Source organism: Manacus vitellinus, unplaced genomic scaffold, assembly GCF_001715985.3.
Source record: "Manacus vitellinus isolate BGI_N305 unplaced genomic scaffold, ASM171598v3 scaffold_5_pilon, whole genome shotgun sequence".
NCBI classification, from domain to species: Eukaryota; Metazoa; Chordata; class Aves; order Passeriformes; family Pipridae; genus Manacus; species Manacus vitellinus.
In genome coordinates, this window is record NW_021940682.1 from 27,552,255 (window position 1) to 27,571,604 (window position 19,350).

Below are 19,350 nucleotides of genomic sequence, written 5' to 3' on the forward strand. Positions count from 1 at the left end.
AATCAAAAGAGAAATGACACACATACAGATATTCCACTATTGTGGATATAAAATTATGAAAGATTATGACTCTATAGTGTAAATTTATCATAGCATGTACTGCTACCAAGTACAACTACAAATGATGAAAAACATCTGTAAGTCCCTATAAGCAATTTGTCAGAATACTCTAAAGTACATGTATAATAAATGAAGAACACGTGTTTCATAGGAGCCAAATGAAACTAGAGCTCCGAATGCTTTGCCAGAGACTTGAACAGCTGTGGACATCACCTCTCTCTTGCTCTATCCAGCTTTAAAAGGCATTGTTTACTTTTCAGCTTGACAGGTGATGTTTACAATACCGTCAATCTTCCTAAAAGACAGATTGCCCAAATATCTTCGTAGACCACTTCCACCTCCTTAAACACTGTCTTTTGATTTTCGTTCTAGATATTTAGCACTTTCTGTTAAATTACAAAGGGTCTTCACTGTACCAATCTCGCCAGCTTCTAAAAACACCTACTATCGTTTTCTTCTGAAAAGTATCAGGTTACACATTGCATACCATTTTCATCTGGTAGCTACAGTCAAGAAATGGAAAGATTTGTTCATTTACTCTTCCGTTCAGAGTGTGTGCATGCAAACACAGCTCCTCACATACATATTTCAAGGTTCTAAAGAGGTTTTTCCTGACTTCTCTTAGCTTGATGCCTCAATAAGGCATCTTTGATTTTTTCTGTCTAAACATAATATAAGATGGCAGCTCTGAAGTCTTTTTGCTATTATGTTTTGCACTCAGATTAAGGTCACAGTTTCAGTGTTATTCAGAATGATGATACATTTCTTTACACAGAGAAAAACTTAGCAATCAACCCTTCCCCCCACTAATATCAATTGAATACTGTCACTTCCATGCAAAACTAGGGCACACAGTTTAATTATCTCTCTAGTCTTCCTACTCTACATATTTTTGCTCTGCTTCTCTGATAAGAGCTCCCGCTTCTCTCATTCCTGTTTCAGATCTCTTTCCAATAATAATAAATAATAATAATAATAATCATCATCATTAGTGGAAGTGGAAGATGTTTCCTTTTATTAAATCTCCAAATATTAGTTCCCATAATTTTCAGTGTCTACAGTGATGCCAAGCCTGAGGAAGGAGCAAGAACATTTTTACTTGACAACACTGTCATAAAATATCTTGACATTACATTTTGAGCAATCTTTTGAAATACTGAATAGTATTATATTCAAGAAATGTGAATGAATTCTAGACATTCTTTTACATAAGTCAATCTAAAATTCTTTGTAATAGATAATAGATTTATAGTTTTACTTTGTTTTATCTGTTTGAAAAAGTAGCAGGAATGTTAAATACTTTCTTCTGCATCGAACATATGCAATCACCATTATATATTTAAAAAAACAACCTGCTGATTATTAAATAGCTTAAATAGCCCCAAGTGTCCCTGAAGAGCTACTGTGTGCTGTGTAAGAGTTGAATAATCCTTTCCATGTCAGAAGGTGACTCTTCAGCTGTTCAGGATCATGAGCTGATATGCTACCACTTGTAAAAAAAATATTCAAAACACCAGAGCATACAGTTATGTAAAGATCATTATGATGGTATTGGAATTAATCTGCAAGAGCTGACAACACTGAAGCCAATCTAGCAAGAATGATTCAAGAAACTGTAGCTTTTACTTAAAACCAAAACATGCAGAACACATCAAATTCACACCAAAAAAAGTTCAACGGGAATATGATATTTTTACATCTTATTTGGCTCATTTTTCTTTTACAAAGATAATCAGAAAAAAAGGAATATGTTCAAACACACTTTATACATACTGAGTGCACTATTCATATAACACCAGAAGTGCAGTCTGTGCAAGAGTACTCCTAATCATTATTGCTCAGTGTTCTGAATAAAATACTTCAACTTATGAAGGCACATTGATAGAGGAGAAGATGCTTTGATCATCTGCGTTTGCTTTAATCATCAAAATAGGGGAATTCACTTTGGCCCCTGTGCTTAGAAAAATATGACTAATTTTCAAAATCTCATTTTCTTTCATGTTTACTCTTAGTATTTACATGGTAGTTTCTTCCCATTCAAGCTCCACATCACCTACAAAAGAAACAGATACATTACATTAACCTACATTGTAAACAAGTACTAACTAACGGCAGATAACTATTTTTGGCTGAATTTAAAAGATCTTGCAGGGAAAAAGAAGTGGAAAGATTGAACAATGGCTATTACTATGAGGAAGACTAAAGAGCAGCAAAATGTTAGAAATTTACATTTTTGAAGCCAAAAAATGGATGTCAAAGTACTTTTTTCCTGCTTCTTAATCTGGAAAAGTCTATGAAAAAATGATTTTGAGACAGTTTGTATCTCCTTACCTTCCATGGCATCCAGAGAGTCCATCTTTTGCAGTGCTGAATAATTTACAAAACATATGGGCTGACTACTTCCCTTGCTTGTCAACAGATCCAATACGCATTGATGCAAAAATATATATTGTGCCTGTAAGATGTAAATTTAAAGATGCTTGATTAGATGTATTTCTAATACCAAAAAGTCTTTTACTTTTTTATAACATCTAGATATTCTCAAAGTAACTGCAGTTTAACTCAGCAATCTCAGTACTTCAGTGACCATATCATATATGCCTGATCTGATTTCATTCATTATGAAGCATAATGCTTTAAAATTTGTCAAAACATATTAATCCTTATGCACAGTAAGATATATGAAATTACACTAGCCATAACTGAGACTAATAAGCTATTCCACAATTTTCTGTGAAGGTTCGTTCTATGAAAAGACTTTTTGCCACTAGATTCAGACTGAAGAAACTGAACCATATGAATGTAATATTTAGATAAGAAAATTCCCCTCTTTATAGCACAGAGAAAACCAGCAGGGTGCACTCAAATGCAGAAGTTCGAGTAAAGCTAAACTTTTATGTTCTAGGAGCATGCATCATTGCTAGGAGCAAAAAAACCCACAGTATTTTTAGTGATACTTCTTGAACTGTAGCCACATTTTTAACAGATTATAATGCAAAGTATGGGCAACTAAAGTTAATTTGACACTTCCAAGGACATAAAGTCTGAAAAGAGAAGAACAAAATAAGGCAATGCAAGAATGAAATAAAGGAATGAAAATAGATAGAAATATAATAAATAGATTAAGTATATCTTCACATAGGAGAAGTATTGTATATGTAGATGCAGAAAACAAACCAGATCACAGTATCAGAGATTTGTTCCAGTTGGAAGAGGCCTCTTGAGATATCTAGTGCAACTACCCACTGCTCAAGCTGTGTCAGCTAAAATATGTTTCCCAGAACCTTGTCAAGACAGATATGGAATATCTCTACCAAAATCACTTTGTTATCGTTGACTTTTGCCCAGGTAAAAATAAGTAATTTTTTTGCTCAATAATTGACATTTTGTTTCAGAACTGCCATCAGTTTTCAAGTCAAGTGTCTCAGATGTATAAGAGAAATTGCTTACACAGATATGTTTTATGCTCACAGTTCCAGAGCTGTGGGTAATTAAAAGTCTTTCATAAGCCCCTGAAGCACACGGTACCATTACACTTTTCAATAGCTTTCTTACTAAAGTAGTAGCATGGCATTACTTTGTACAAATTAGCCTTTGTACTTGGCAACAAGATAAACTTTAACATGTCTGTTGGACAAATATGGATTTCTAGAATGAAGGTCTGAAGTTTCAGTGGAGTTTAGATTAGTTATTCCAGTTCAGAAGGCAGACTCTGAAAGCTCTGTAATCTTTTGTATTCATACAGCTGCCTCTGATGTAGCAATGAAAATTTTCTGAGTTTGCCAGGGGAGAGGCTACCTGGGCAATGTATGTGTAACAAGTTTTTTTCCCAGTTAGAATCAATGACATTCTTAACTATTCTGCATCCATTGGCTACAGTAACAGATCGTGACTGTTGGCAAAAGAAAAACTATTTTGAAGCTATAAACAAGCAAAATACAGGTCTGAGAACAAGCAGTTTTTACTTATTTTACCCATAGATTTTACAGACAGTTTGACTGATGGATCTCTAAACTGAGCTCTGGGAAGGAATTGCTCCTCTCTTTATATCTTTTGTGCTGATCACATAAAATCTGATTAATAGGCAACTCAACAGTATTTTATAACAGAATTCTCAGAATAGCAATCCACCATAAAACTTTACAAGATTGATTCCCTTTGGGCAAGTTTTGTTGCTGATCTGACTTTTGTAGTCTTGTAAACATGAGCTAGAAATGACCTGGACAGAGAACAACCTGTTTCAGACTTTTGCAACTAGCATATAAATTGATACTTGATCCGTTAGGAAATCAGAACTATGACACCATCATCTTGTATAGCATTTTGGCACACCTTTTCCTAGTCCCCGCCCAAATATGCACATGAAGAGATATACAAAAATTATACATATTTTAAAAACGTACATTGATCTTATCTAATGTCTTACCATTTAAATATTTTATTTTGGGAGTGCTCACATTAAATGTTCTTCTAGCCTTTGATTTATTTTCAGATGATTCTACTTCTAGTCAAAAGTGTAAAACAACAACCAAACAGCATTCCCAGGATTCATCATCACAAGAAAGTCCTGGCAATTGTTTAGTTTCATCAAGACTTCAAACAGAAAAATTTAAAGCAAATGGTAATCAGACTGCACCTTACAAGATATATCATGGCACAGTATCACCAGGAGGTCTTGCAAAATCTTCTGAAGTGCAGTTATTGAAGAGAGGTTAACTGCTTTGTATATTCTGACACATTTTTCATATATTCTGCAGTGATAAGGAATAGCAGAATTGCATTCCCAGTGGAGCAAGTCTCCTTACATTAAATTCACTTTAAATCCATCAGTTATGAGGAGGTTCATCCTGAAGCTACTCATCCATACTGAGAAGGTAGTGAGTTGTTCTGTAGACTTAAAGGCTTCAGGTCGTGGATTAGATCTGGTCTGCAGTAGACTTGTGCCAGAAGCCTTATGCAAACACAGCTAATTTCTGTTCCACTGGACATTTAGGATCAGCTTTAAATTCTTCTATTACTCCTTTACATATACTCAGAATTCCAGATATAGCAGAGGTCTTCCTCACCAGCAGTTCATCACAAACTTATATCTATACTGAATAAATCTGCCAGAAATGTACTTTTTTAGACCCTAAACCCACCATTGCCTTGATTTTGAACACTGAAGTCTGTGCTTAAATCTATCCATATGTGCTATTTTATTTGATGCAACTGAAACAGAATCAAGGAATCAATAATGAGTTCAGTGGTAAATAAATATTTAAAACTTTAGAGGACTATGCCACATATCCATACACAAAAAAATTACATTTAAGTAGTAAATAAAGTCAATGAATGAGCAAATCAATTTTATATTAACAACTGTTCTTCACCCAAAACTTAAAATAAACTTTCTCAAATACTGAGAAATTTCTAAGTTCTAAAGTCTAAATATCACTCTTTTCAGCACTTGTCAAGACCTTGCTGGCCAAATATACTTAAATAGATACAGACCATATATCTGCACATTGTTTGAAATAAATATAAGCAGGATTTGGTAGAAAATGTTTTATACAGCTGATTATTATGAGCTTTCTAGTCTTGTTTGTAGATCAGGAGATGAGATGATTGACTTGTTAACAACAGGAAAACAAAATAGATAAATCTTACCAGATTCTGTACCATACACATTCTTTCACTTCTTAGCTCAGCTACAAGTCCATAGATATCCACAAAATCATGGTCATTTATGTGTTGAGTTAAATGGTCAAGTGCAATATAAACACCTGTTCTTCCAACGCCAGCACTGCAAACATGATACACAAGATAAAATAAAGCCTTTATGTTAATGCTTTTCGTATTTTCATAGAATATTCTAGATAAATTAAGTTTATTGAGAAAAGAAAACTTCGGAAAAAACTCCTAAATCTTTTTTCAGTATTTACATTTTGTGATGTGTGTGTCTCCTTGCTGAATGGAATAAAGTGAAATCTCGAGCCATCTTGATTTGAGCCATGTTCTGATTTTGATTCTACAAAGCGGTTGCATCAGACAAATGAAATATAACTAAACCAAACCTGTTAAAGTGGAAAAAAGATTCTACAGCTTTTGTGTGAGTTTTCCAGAGCTCACTAATGGAAAGAAAAAAGTGATAAGATTTTGCGAAATCACACTTGGATTCTGAGATACTTTTGGTATTTGACACAAAACTACATGGGATCTAGCAAAACATTTTAAAGGAAATACTTCTAAAAGGAGGATAAGTGTGCAAGACATGCTGCTAGCTAGTGTTTTATTTAAAGACTTCATAATGAACAAGATTTTCTGAAAATCACTATCAGACTTCTCTGCAACTGGTATAATAAATGAAGGGTATATCACTGCAGATAATCAGGAGATGTATAGCAAAACTCTTGAACTTGCAAGACTAATGACCAGAAAGCAATAAATGAGTTCTCTGGATATGAGAACACATAATGAAGTTTTATAAGCATTAGGAATTTGAGCACAGGTGGAGTATCTGGCCCATGGTGGCCCCTTTACATATCTGCGTTCTGAAAACAGGATAGGATTCATTGCAGAGGGATTCCAGAGAATGCCAGTGGTCTGAAAACATGAAGAGTGTGTTGTTCTCTCCAGTAATAGTCTCTCTGGCCCTTGCAGTATAGGCAAATGTCTGTCAAAGATGATATCTAATAAATGAGGTTTTACCATCCATCATGGGTGGCACCCTTAGGACACCGAGGACAGAAAAAAAGAACTCCCATGCATGATAAAGTGGGTAGTTAGGGCAGAGATTTGTGGCACCAAAGCGAGCTTTTCTTTATTCCTATTTGTCATTCTCTGTGGTTTCCAAATAGTTTCTTCCTTATGATATGTGACATGTACATTATAAATACATTTTTAATACTTATTTGTTAAGAAGAGCTCTAATCATAATAGAAGTAATTTAAATAAACACATGCCAAATAAACACATGCCATTGCTATTCCTATTCTTATGGTTAAAGAGGAAAACAGAGATAAATCCAGGAGTACCTTATGGTAATTGTTGAAGCAATAATTTCACTAACATCACCTCAATGGATTTCCATGAATGAAAGAACAGACACACTTTGGCATTTTACCTCCCAGAAAGGACTAAGAACTGCTAGAGAAACTTCATTGTTGTCCATACTAGAACCATATCTGTGCACTCAGTCTTCATTGTTTTTCTTCTGGCAACTTCCCTGCACTTTAATATGCACTTGACATTCTAAGACACTAAACAATGATTTGATGAATGTGCTTACCTACAGTGAACCACCATTGGTGTGTTATCATGTGCTCGACTTGCACGGATAAGTTTTACAAAATGGATAATTGGTGCAGTTGTTTCAGGGACTCCGTGTTCTGGCCAAGAAGTAAAGTTACACTGCCGCACTGTCATGCAGTCTCCATGCTGAAAAATATAAAATAATGTAATTTTTACAGAAGAAATGTTACAGAAGGTTCAGTAAGTTACATATAGTCTTCTCAAAAATTTCATGTAAAAAATAGTCAGAATAGCATAATAATTATAAGATGTACTGGCATGAAGGAATAATTTGTGCACAGAACTTATGGCAGGTGGGGTTTTTTTGAGATGGTATCAAGTGCATCTTTCAGGAACTATTAATGACTTTGGCAGTCACCATCCATTTGACTTCAGTCACTATATCAATCTAATTTTTAGATTGAAGGTTGAAATTTCTATGGCTCGTTTAGAAGATTAGTGAACTGGAATGAGAAATTTGTTTAGGAAAAAGCAACCACTCCAAGACTGATCCGGTGTAGTGAAGGTAAACACACATACACTGGTAAACACTGATATATTTTCTAAGTGTTTGATGCCCTCTCAATCAGAGCAGCAGCAAGAGCAACCTAAAGAAAAGAGCAGATATCTAAATCATTTATGAAGGACATAAAAATGAACAAACAGGATTATGCCAAAGGCCTGTCAAGATCAATATCATGTTTCCAACAGTGGTTAAGGAAAAATATTAAGGAACATTATAAAACACTACAACAATGTATTTATAGTTCCCCAGAATATCCTTAGTAGTTTGTGACTTGTGAATTTAGCCAGAGACAGTATCTCAAAATTTAAAAGTACTTGTCAGAATTTTCTTCTACTAAATTATGAAGATTTTTTGAAGCCCTGTAAGTTTTTAGCATTCACAATATCCTGTAGCAAGGAGTAACACAGTTTAATAAACTGTTGTGTAATGAGGCAGTTCCTATTTTTTTTAAATTTCTTTTGAATCAATCACTTGCTCCTTTCATATTGCAAGAAACACTGAACAACTGTGAGTAATTATGTGTAGAAACTACTTCATGTCTATGCTTTTTTTTTAATTGATCAACATAAAAATTAAAGAGATGCAATATGGCAATAATTTTGAGTTATTTGCCTCACATATGCTTTTTACCTTCAGTGGAGGATCATGAAGAATCCACCCATTTGTGAAGGGAAGATGAAGTACAATCTTAAAACCAGAAATATGGCACATTTAATGACATGCTTGTAAAGGGCATAACTTCTTGTGCAGGGTAGTTCACCTATAGTAAATGGATCACCTAGTCAAGTCAGATTGTCTTCTCAGCCTCTCCCTGGTTAACACAGACGACTTCACATTTTGCTGGCATGCACTTTTAATAGTCCCTTTTCTAGTCTTGTTTACTCTATGTTCTATTTTAGCTGAAAAAAGATTTATCTTCTCCCAATCATTTTTAAATGTTCAACTACCCTGTACTATGTGCACAGTATATCCTTATTGGGTGACCACTGAGACAATCCCTTAACCCCTGTGTGCCTTTTGTCACATGCACATGCCACAGAATGGTGATACGTGCAGTTGGATAGCCAAGTTCAGTTCTTAGGATCTGGTTGCACTATGTACAACACAGATCAAGGTTGGGGGTGCATAAAAAGGCTGACTTAATCTTGGGTCATTATTCCCAGACTGTTACTGAGCCTACCTGCTGCTCTGACTTAATGCTGGGTAGTAATTTTCCCAAAGAGTGGAAACTATAGTCACAGATCTACGCTGCAGCCCTACCCTCACTTCCCATTACAGAGTGGGAGTAATACTGATGATACTCATTTATATTGGGTGCATCTCCTGGGGGTGGGGGTCAAAACGGCTGGTGGTACAATGCAAAACAGCTGCACCAGAGAATCTTTCCCTTTAATCTGAGAGGGATATATTCAAAGGGATTTGTCTGATTCCAGAATGGTTAGGATTACTCCTTTCTAGAAGAGACAATTGAGGTGCCCAAGTAGAAACCTCACCTCCCACCATATCAGAGTTTCAGTAACCCTGATAGGCCCTTCAAAGCTTGTCAGAAGGATGTCTGACTTCTTTGTGATAGAAATTCTCAGGAAATAAAACATGAATGAGAACAAAGTGCAGGACAACGAGGTAGTACAGCGTATATGCATTAAAAGATTAAAAGAAGAATACTGAGGGGGTAGTTGGGTGGGATGGAGCACATTTGATATTCTTGGGGTGGATTTTATAAAATCAACTTCCAGTTCTGGCTTACCCTTTCAATTTTTAGATCTCTGATGGTCCAGTCTATTTGAATATCTTCCATCAATTTAGTAATCACTATATCCCCAAACACAGTCACTGGTTTATTATCTTCTGGCCAGTATTGATGACATCTTATCTGCGGGGAGATGATTACTAATTAATTAACATTATTGTGTTATAATCTTGACAGAAACTACATACAGAATTTCCACTTATATCAAATGCTTTTAATTGGTACTCTGGTAACTTACACGTCCTTTTTCAAAACATTGTGTAAGCATCACAAGTGTTTTAGCTCTTGTCTCCCACACCATTCTCCAGAAATCGCCCACCGTTCCTGGTAACGGTCCCTGAGTTGCAATAAACTCATTTGGGCATAAATAACCCTAAGAAAAAGAAAACATTTTACACATAATTGTTGGCAAAGAAAAAAAGGAGCTTGCATGTGACTCATAGTTGTGCCTGTATCTGTCATGCCTAAGGCTAAAACCTAGTCAGACATAGGGGAATGCCATGCTAATAGAAATGCATTTAACAGGGATATCAGGTCATCAATTCCCATTTAAAAGTATCTAAGCCTTCATACTAGCCTTCCTGCAGATCTAGGCAGAGTCCACCAAGAACTGTGTCAAGAGGTGGCCAACATAGTGCTAAGGAGCAGTGGAACCAGGGAAACAACTAAGGAGCAGTCTGAGAGCTAGTGCAAGATACACCCCACTGATGACCTTGTTCTTCTTGTGCTCATCAGGGATCTGCTGTAACTTAGGGCTGGAGCTTACTCAAAGAAATGATCTTTGGTAAAAGCTATTTGAGAAACCTACTGTAGACATTGACTTTTATTTTGGTGTTGTCTTCTACTGTTTAATTCATTTTTAAATTGATGTAAAACTTGGGAGAAAGTTTGTTGAAAAAAAATCTGTGCAAGTGCTGTCAGTGCGTGGTTTCACTTGGATCTGTTTCCTCAAAGAAACAAAGCATACATAGAGGAACTATTATGTATTACAGAAAGTAAAATAATAACAATAATAACAATAAATTTATGCTGTAGTACTAGCAGTTTATAATATCACAGAGTTCTGCTTATTGCTCAAAACAACTGACACAGTGGTTTATAGCACCATCGAAGCTCCTTATTGGAATTATAGCCCTATAATTCACAGCTGCCTGTTACTTACTCCATCTATAATATAAAGAACAGGTGGAAATGGGAAACTATGTTAATCCTCCCCAATTTGAGAGTGAGGTGAGAAACTATGATTCAGGGATGCAAAGCTCACAGTTCAGTTACTGACTTTTTCTTGTTTAACCAATGAAAATAAAAGTAGCAGCAGAGTTCCCATTTGTTAAAACTATATACAAGACTTCTCCTTTCCTCTCTTTATATTTGTGCATATGTATATCATGGCTAGGCTTCGCCAACGAAGATTTGGGGAGGGCTCTACCCACGTTTGTTACAAGCGCGTTGGTGGCTAAAAAGGCCAATACGAGATAGACACGTCCAGTTGCAGAAAGCACAGCAGAAAGACTCCTTAGGAGATATATTCTGCAAGGCACAATTCTTTCTGCGTTGTCTTTTCTCCTCTAGAGTAATCCTGCGAGCATACACCTAAATAACTAGATATGTAAAAACATACATACACATATTGCAGAGGTTCAGCTATATGCATTTATATATTTACACATCTACAAATACGGAGAGCATTTAAAGGGCAAAGCTTTAGCCTTGAGAAATGGCAACACCAGAGTTGTCTATTCACTGATGAATTGTGTCCCAAAATGAGATGCCTGTATGCAGTAAGGACCAGCAAAATCTCAGCAGGGAACACTCTCTGTAACTGGCTTTTGCTGCAGCTTTTTGGAAGTTGCTGTTCATGTTCCCTGCATAAGACATGACGTGTCAGGTAGTGATAGAAACGGTAAAGACTAGGCCATGCTCCAAGCTGTCTGTTTGCCTTCTCAGTTTTTCTGTGTATAGTCCCAGCATCAAGTGGCATGGTTCTTCCTATCTGCTAACTGTCAGAACAAAGATATTCCATATAAAGGGAATAAACAGCATTTTTTAATGAGAAAGGAAGATGCTCTCAGCTCTATTGCTTATTCTCTGTGAATGTCTTTCATTTACCTGGAAATAACTATTTCTACTTGCCATTGTGTTATCAGTTTAGACTACCGTCTGTACGTCTTGCTATGTGTTTGAAAAATGTGTAATGCAAATCAAGTCTTGACCTCATGTGAGATCCCCAGCCACTGCTAAAAGAAATTAAATGCATAATTATAATTCACACTTTGAGCTTCAACAGGACAAAAAATCAGGTAAAAATATAGATAAAGAATTTACTGAGTACATAATAAGAAAATGAAACGTCTAGGAAGAAAGCCGAGGATGAGAAATACATTATCAGTTTCTTCCTCAAGAAGCCTATTTGCATTTTCCTCCATAAGGGTCATGCCAAAACTACGAGCAATTTCTGTAAAAGTTTTCAGTTTATCTTTACATTGTCCTGTTCATATAAAACAACTCTAACTCCTGAACCAAGAAATCAAATAACACCTGTCTAAACAATTGACCTCTGTGGGAGTTTCACTATTGTCTTTAATGATAATGGTATGAGACAATTTATAAAAAGCAATTTGCTGGACACAGTTTTGATTCTTACTGGAAATCATTGTTTAGCAATGAAAATACAATAATGTGTATTTTTAACTAGTCATGCTCAGTGCCACAGTGGAAAATGCCATGGCAACAGTGGTTGTAGTAAATGAAAGAAAAATTAGAATTCTGTTCTTCTTGCAAGTTATTTTTTAACTCTCTCTTCTACCAGAAAACAAACATATTAAAAATATGAGAGACTTTCTACTTACAGACACATAGCTGGCATTAATGTAGTCAGATCCAGGAATACCAGCGTCAGGCATCAGTTTTACTCTGTTGTTATTATCTATCATGGAAATAAAGTCTAGTTAACCGAGAGATTTGTTCAAAAAACATAGAAATATGTAATAATAAGTGTTCCTGGAATGCTAATAAATAAAAAATACTGTTATTGTTGCTGATATAACAATATTTGACATAGCAGAACACTAATTACAAAGGTAATTCAACCTATTTCCATTACTGTATTGTCATTCTTTAATGTTCCAGGCATGTTTTATATAATACTTCTTAATTTAAATGGTCAGTGTGCCAAAACCTTCAATGTGATGTACGTGTGGGAGTATTCTCTGCCTAAAAGTAGCCTGGGTACTAAGAGCCATGTTGTTCTAGCACACACAACTTCTATGTGAATCAGACAGCAGGGGCAGGGATCTGACAGTTTTTTCTATGTACTTGCTGCTCAGGTCACAGATTTGAGCCAGATCCTGGCATTTTTACATAATTTTATTTATTTTACATGAGGTAAACTCGTTATTAAAAAAAAAACAAACTGAGGGTTTCTGATTTGGTCCCATGGTACATACGCAGAAACATGTCATACATGAAATACCAAAATTTTCATGTTTGATCCTCAACTTAGTTAAAAACAAATTAGAATACAAAGTTAAAGATTCATGAATCTTGTCTGTATTTCATCGTGTTTCATGAATAGAAATTTTTAGTGACTGTAACTTAGAGTATTGTCTTGAACAAGGCAGTAGGTAGCAGAAACAGCTGCTCTGAAAAGTTAATAGCACAGAATGTAGCATTATTAACCAAGGAATGCCATGCACTCCATCTCACATCACAGCTAATGCCTAAAATAATAATGACATTTCTTGTCTTATTAACTGAAAAATGAAGCAGTGTTGAGTATAGAGAGACAGACTCCTGTCTCCTGTGATAATATCTAGCCTGGGCTTATAAGTTATCATACAGTCACTCTGATCTTCTGTGGAACCTTTGTAGCACATGTACACATATCCACAAGAAAGCATACCCAGGCCCCTGAGGTGGCTAAATGCATAAATGTGGATTTTATATGTTTAAAAAAATTACTTCTTACTAAAGGGGAAAAAAATCCAATGAGCAAGAATGGTAGAAAGTTTGCTACATGGCTTAAATTACAAAGCTAAGAAACTATTAAGGCTACAGTTTCTTGCACCTGCATATTAAAGCTTGTGAGAGCAAGTTTAAAGCTACTTGCAAATAAAACTGTCTTTAAAAAACACAAAGAAAAGATATATTACTTGACAGAAAATTATTTCATAATGTGGACATGATTGAACTGCCATTTCAACAGCAGATCAAACAAAAAACCACTTGCATTCCAAATATATGCTGCACTATTGAAAGTAAAGAGCAAAATGGGGAAGTTGATCAGTAGACTCACGTACATGGCTTTATGTTGGGGAAACGATTCTTAGACCTGTTCCAAGGCAGATCAGCATCAGTTGAAGCAAGGTCTTCAAGAAACTTGGGAAGTTCCTGTAGAGGAATAAGTGTTTGTTGGAAAACTTTTGCCCTTAAGTGAATTTAAAACATGGCACAATCATTCAGTAAGAGGAAAAATTCTATAGTAACAGAGTGCATTTCTAGGAACAACTGGAAGCATTACAGAGCATTCTGCCTTCGCTGTCAACACCAGTTACACCAGCAATGTTAGATGTAGCACTGCAGACAATGTTGTCAAGATGAACAATTAAAGCTTACATGAACTTTCACCTTTACAAGCCTGGATAAAGTCAGTCTATCACCTTTTGTAGTTCTTTTCTGTTTTTTTTCATGAAGTCACATGCTTGGTTACCTTGCTCTACTGACTCAGTCCTAAATAATGCCTTTTCCTGACTCCTGTGCTTGGGGCAGTTCTTGCCACAGCATGAGAACTGATGAGAATTTAATTAACTTGAGACAACTGGCAATTAGCTATTGTTCATAGGACTGTTTGCGAAACAGGTAGGAAGAGTTATTTTGGGTTGGACTGCAGTTTCATAACTGGTGATTAGTTCTATTTGGAAGGACAGAGTTGGATAAATCATTCATATTGAAGAACTCATTTGATGGGTACATTCGTGTGCATAAATAGGTATAATTTCCCAAATTGATTAAAACAGTGGAGACTTGTTAATGCAGAAACTGTATTGATGTGATGATCTCATAGTGGTGTTAGGAGAATAGAAAACCCAGAAAAGCCAGGATTTCAAATATGTCATTACCTGCAATACATTTTTCCCTTTGTTTGACAAATGTTATATGGAAGACCTGTTTCAACATCCAAGTTAAGAAATTGGATTTGGAGAAGATTGCTTTAAATGAGCACAATAGAAAATTTTGCTGCTTGTGTTAAGTAACCCCTTCAAAATTCCTTTCAAATTTGTCTTCTAATATAAAAGGTATAAAAGAAGCCCTCTGTATGGGCTTCTTCCAAAAGTGGGGCAGATAGCACTACTATCAGGTTCAATGTTAATTGTTTTCAAGTGGTTTTTCTCAGGTATTTGAGACAGTTTGTCTTTTATAAAAATTTTAATTACTAGTAAGTAAAGTATTGGTAAATAAATAAATGAGACAGGTAATGAAAAATGGAAAACCAGCAGAGTTTTATTCTGTTGGGTTTTTTTTCATTGCTAATTCAAGTATTCTGTCAGCCATATCTGTAATACACAGCTAAGGGTGGAGATGTTAAAATTCCTCTTATTCAGAAAGCTGAAACTCTTACACATAATTTCTGTCATTGAATTTTGCATGAAGGAAGGACATATACAAAATGCCTATGGCATTTTGCAGGTGTTTTGGGCCATGGAATTCCATATCATGTGAACTTTAACTTGCCTCATTTGCCTCACTCCTCCAAGTCCTAGTTCTTCAGTTAATTAGTACAGAAGTAGCATTTCTGGACAGCATTTTGTAGTAGAGAAGAAATAGAGAAGCAGATTATGTTATTTTCATAACTAGGTTTTCATTTCTGAACAAGTGCTCAAATGCCTCATACCAATTCTCTGCATCAATATGGATTTCAGTCTAAATTATTAATTTCAGAATAGGGGAAAGACTATTTGGGTTTCCAGATTCAATAACAACTTGTCACAGAAATCATATTTCTTTGCAGACTCAGAAAACTTTGAAATAATTAATTTGCATTTTGTTTACTGTAGTACTTTTATGGCACTCTGTCGTCATACATTTGGAGGTATTTCGCTTTTTTATTCATGAACAGAACTCATCATAAAACAATTATATAAGCATTTATGTTTCAGTAATTTGCCAGTTACTAGAAAAGCTTAATTTCTCAAAGGTATTGAGAGCCACATGAATCAGCTGGAAAGCTGGAAGTTTGAATAGCAGCTGGGTGGTGCCCATCACCCTTTGGCTCCCTATGGTTTCTTTAAACTTGTCTTTTCTGACAAGGCATGGATCCAGATCCATTCTGAGGTCTTGATTCTCTTCTCATCATGTTTACACAAAGGTCTTGTTCCCATGTAACCGAGACTGAATGCTAGAGATCTTCTGGTACAGCAGTTTGGTCAATCCAGCAGATTAGACGAAACCAGAAATGTCCCCGGATTCCAAGACTAAGTGAAATGGAAAGAGCTAAATTTATGCTGGAAAACTCAAACCCATGTTTTTTGTGGATAGAAACAATGCAGATCATGAGGTCTGATTGTTTGTTGTGTGCATTGCCTGTTTCTGAGCATTGTCATTTCTGATGTTGTTTCAAGTGCGCTGTCAATCCTATTATTCATCTGTTAAGATGTGCTGCAAATACTATAGATACATTCTGAATCATGGACTGAACCCACTTGGAAATTCTGCCTGCCTTTGGGCAAGTCATTTGGGAAGATTTCACTACACTCTGAAACATGGAAGCTGAAGCTCAGAGAGAAAAACTACTGGAAGTCTAAATGGCATATAAACCCATTTATTATAAGTTGACTCTATAACTTACTGAATGAGGCCTCGGTTTCTTATATTTCTCTAAATTTTAAATGGAATACAAAGATTTTGATTTGATAAAACACTATTGTTTAAGATTTAAGGCATTACAATGCCGTAAGGCTTACTCACTGTGGGTCACACCTAAAGAAAGTAATACTAGAAACTTTCCAGTAATGAATGTTAATATGTGAAAACGCTATTGCTAGTAAAACCTTTCATCTGTTCAGTCATGCATAGTGTAACTATAATCATTCTTGTTCAAGTGAAATAACACTTCTACTTTCAGAACAAAAAAGTTCTTACTTTCTTTCTCAGAGAATTTTATGGTGATTTTTATTATTAAATCCAGACCAATTTTACCTAATGAGCATAACAAAAAAGCTGTAGGAAATACCATTAATCTTTAAACACTTTTGTTAGTGTTCCCTCATAAACTGAAATATTATAATCGAGCAGAAGAAAAGCCAATTGTTAAGTCCTCATTTTTGTAAATCCAAATGGTAAGCAACTAATGATAAATTTTAAAATCCAAAATAATAAAACCACTGGACACTGACAAATTTTTTTTGGGAGGGCAAATAACACTATATGTGTTAAAAGATAATGATGATAAAGAATCTGAAATAACGAGAAGATATTGTTAGAAAAAATATGATAGCCGTAAAATATGACTTAATGAAAATAGTGAAAACTTTGAGATATAAATTTGAAACTATATATGCATTATATTATCTGTAATGTATATTTTGAAACCAAGGCTCTTTTCATAAAGAAAGGCAGACTTGCTGTGTTCATCTGCTCGTATAAAGAGATGGAAGCTATTCACATGGAAGCTATTCTCAAGAGTATAACAAGGATGGCATTATTTGTAAGAGGAACAAAAAGCAAAGTATCATGACCAAACTTTTTATTTTCTGCACTGAAATCCATGAAAGAAAAACATTTCTGAGTTTCATAGCAGTATGACTCGGGCCTGAAAATGTCACAGAATAAACACTAATTGTGTTTTTGGAGTCACCATCACTCAGAAAGATGAACATATTTACAGCAGTTAAATACATCTGTATGTATGTTAGAAAACTCTGAATAATCTGTTCTTAGGTAAACTATATATGCATCACTATACACATAAAAGCACAAATATGGTGGTCTTGCCAGGGCTGAAGTCTAAAGAAGATCATCTTTTGCTGACACTAAGGTGAATAATTCTGACAAGGTTGCAGTATAGACAGCAGAATTCAAATCAGTGTAATATTACTTTCTAAACAATCAACCTGGTAATTGGGTATTGATTATCAAGGCCAGAGTCCTTCACGGCCTTGTCTGCTTAAAATGGACATGAAATGTGACACATGAAACGACTGAAGGTCTTGCCATGTTGTGACAACTGCTAGCAACATACCGAAAATTCTTCCTGAAACTTTAGGTTGTTGTTTGTACAAAGTTCTTCAACATGCTGTAGGAAGGATTTCTTGCTTATTGGCCTGAAAGTAATGACAGAAGATTTAGAAACCCATAGAGAATGTCTTTGTCCTTCTTTTTATTAACTGCAATTTATTAATAAACAAAGTTTTTCAGTTCAATAGGAACTGATACTTACGGGTAGAAAATTATAAATTGCTTACAGCGTGCTTATTTGATTTCCTTTTGGTCACTTAAAATAGAAACACTTTTTCTCCTTGTTGTTCCCCCTCACAAAATTTTTTATGTTGCTAATGTTAAGTCCTGTAGCATATGATTGTTTTTGTAGGTAACAGCATTTCAAGGTGAAGTTTGGACATTAAAGTAAATTTGTAAAGTTATCATTGCATTCTAAAGTACATAAGTCTTTGTTGCACAGAAAACATTTTATACATTGCAAGGTTTTAGACTTATAAAATATTGCAATGACCTCATTCTCATAATGACATGGTTTTTAAATCGTGAGGAGTTTAAATATCCCTGTATTACTTCCCAAGCTAAAACACAGACATGCAGGCTTCACCCCAGAGAGAGAGAACGCATTTCTCCAGTTACCATGCAATTAGTCATGCTTTTATGATTTATACGCAGCTTGGAGTTTTTTTCTAATAAACATAGAAGAGGGAACCACACATTGAGACTCACCAATGAACACAACATAAAAATCTTTAATAAACTTACTTGATGGATTTTCTATAACTAAGTAATCTGCAACAGAGATTTTTGTTAAATGTAGCAAGTTCAGTTAACCAATATTGTACATGTTAATAGGTTCTAGATTAAATACCAAGCAACTAAAGGACCAGATGTATTTCTCTTATGGATTCAAATTCAGATATCTTGGCTGATTGTCTTGCTTAGTTTTTATCTCAGGTATTGGCAGATATCAATAAGGTAGTTGTAGTTTCTATCATTCTCTTCACATCATTTTACAGTACTCTGGGCTCATATGGACTTGGGAAATCCATGCTTGCAGCACAACATTTTTTATACATTGACAGGCTTCATTTTACACTATGCACCAAATATCATTCTTCTAAGGGCCATTTCAGAGCATAAGGATACAATTAATGTGACTGAACACAGACACATATTTCTGAGTTAGTCACTCTAGATTTCTTTTATAATCAATGAAGAGAAATAGGTATGATTTAATCTCATTTTAAGCAGGTATCTAAAATAAGTGACAGATGAAGCATACTACTGGTGTGCCTCTATAGAAACCACAGCTATGGTTGTTTTTCTAAAGATTTTTAAAAAATAGTGTCCTGGTTTCATGTTAATTTTTTACATGGTCACTGCTGTTTCCATGTGTGCCAATTTTAAAAACTGTGATACATATTAAATCTTTAACTTGATTCCACAGTAGGTTTCATGAAGATGTTACATCAGCATCTATACTCAGAAGACTTTTAGATGGCCTTGATTGACAAAGCTTGTCTAAAGC

General features: G+C 35.1%; 1 protein-coding gene across 1 annotated transcript in view; it reads right to left on the minus strand.

The window, feature by feature from the left end:
- Positions 1–1,474: 1,474 nt before the first annotated feature.
- Positions 1,475–19,350, minus strand: part of PTPRQ (protein tyrosine phosphatase receptor type Q) — a 107,210-nt gene continuing 89,334 nt past the window's right edge. Inside the window, exons 38-47 of the mRNA XM_025895953.2 lie at positions 18,585–18,611; positions 17,845–17,926; positions 13,907–13,997; positions 12,458–12,534; positions 9,847–9,981; positions 9,606–9,731; positions 7,331–7,479; positions 5,710–5,845; positions 2,392–2,515; positions 1,475–2,113 (exon numbers count right to left, since the gene is read on the minus strand). Coding sequence (XP_025751738.2) covers positions 2,076–2,113; positions 2,392–2,515; positions 5,710–5,845; positions 7,331–7,479; positions 9,606–9,731; positions 9,847–9,981; positions 12,458–12,534; positions 13,907–13,997; positions 17,845–17,926; positions 18,585–18,611 — 985 coding nt within the window. The 3' untranslated portion in view covers positions 1,475–2,075. The remainder of the gene's footprint in view (positions 2,114–2,391; positions 2,516–5,709; positions 5,846–7,330; positions 7,480–9,605; positions 9,732–9,846; positions 9,982–12,457; positions 12,535–13,906; positions 13,998–17,844; positions 17,927–18,584; positions 18,612–19,350) is intronic.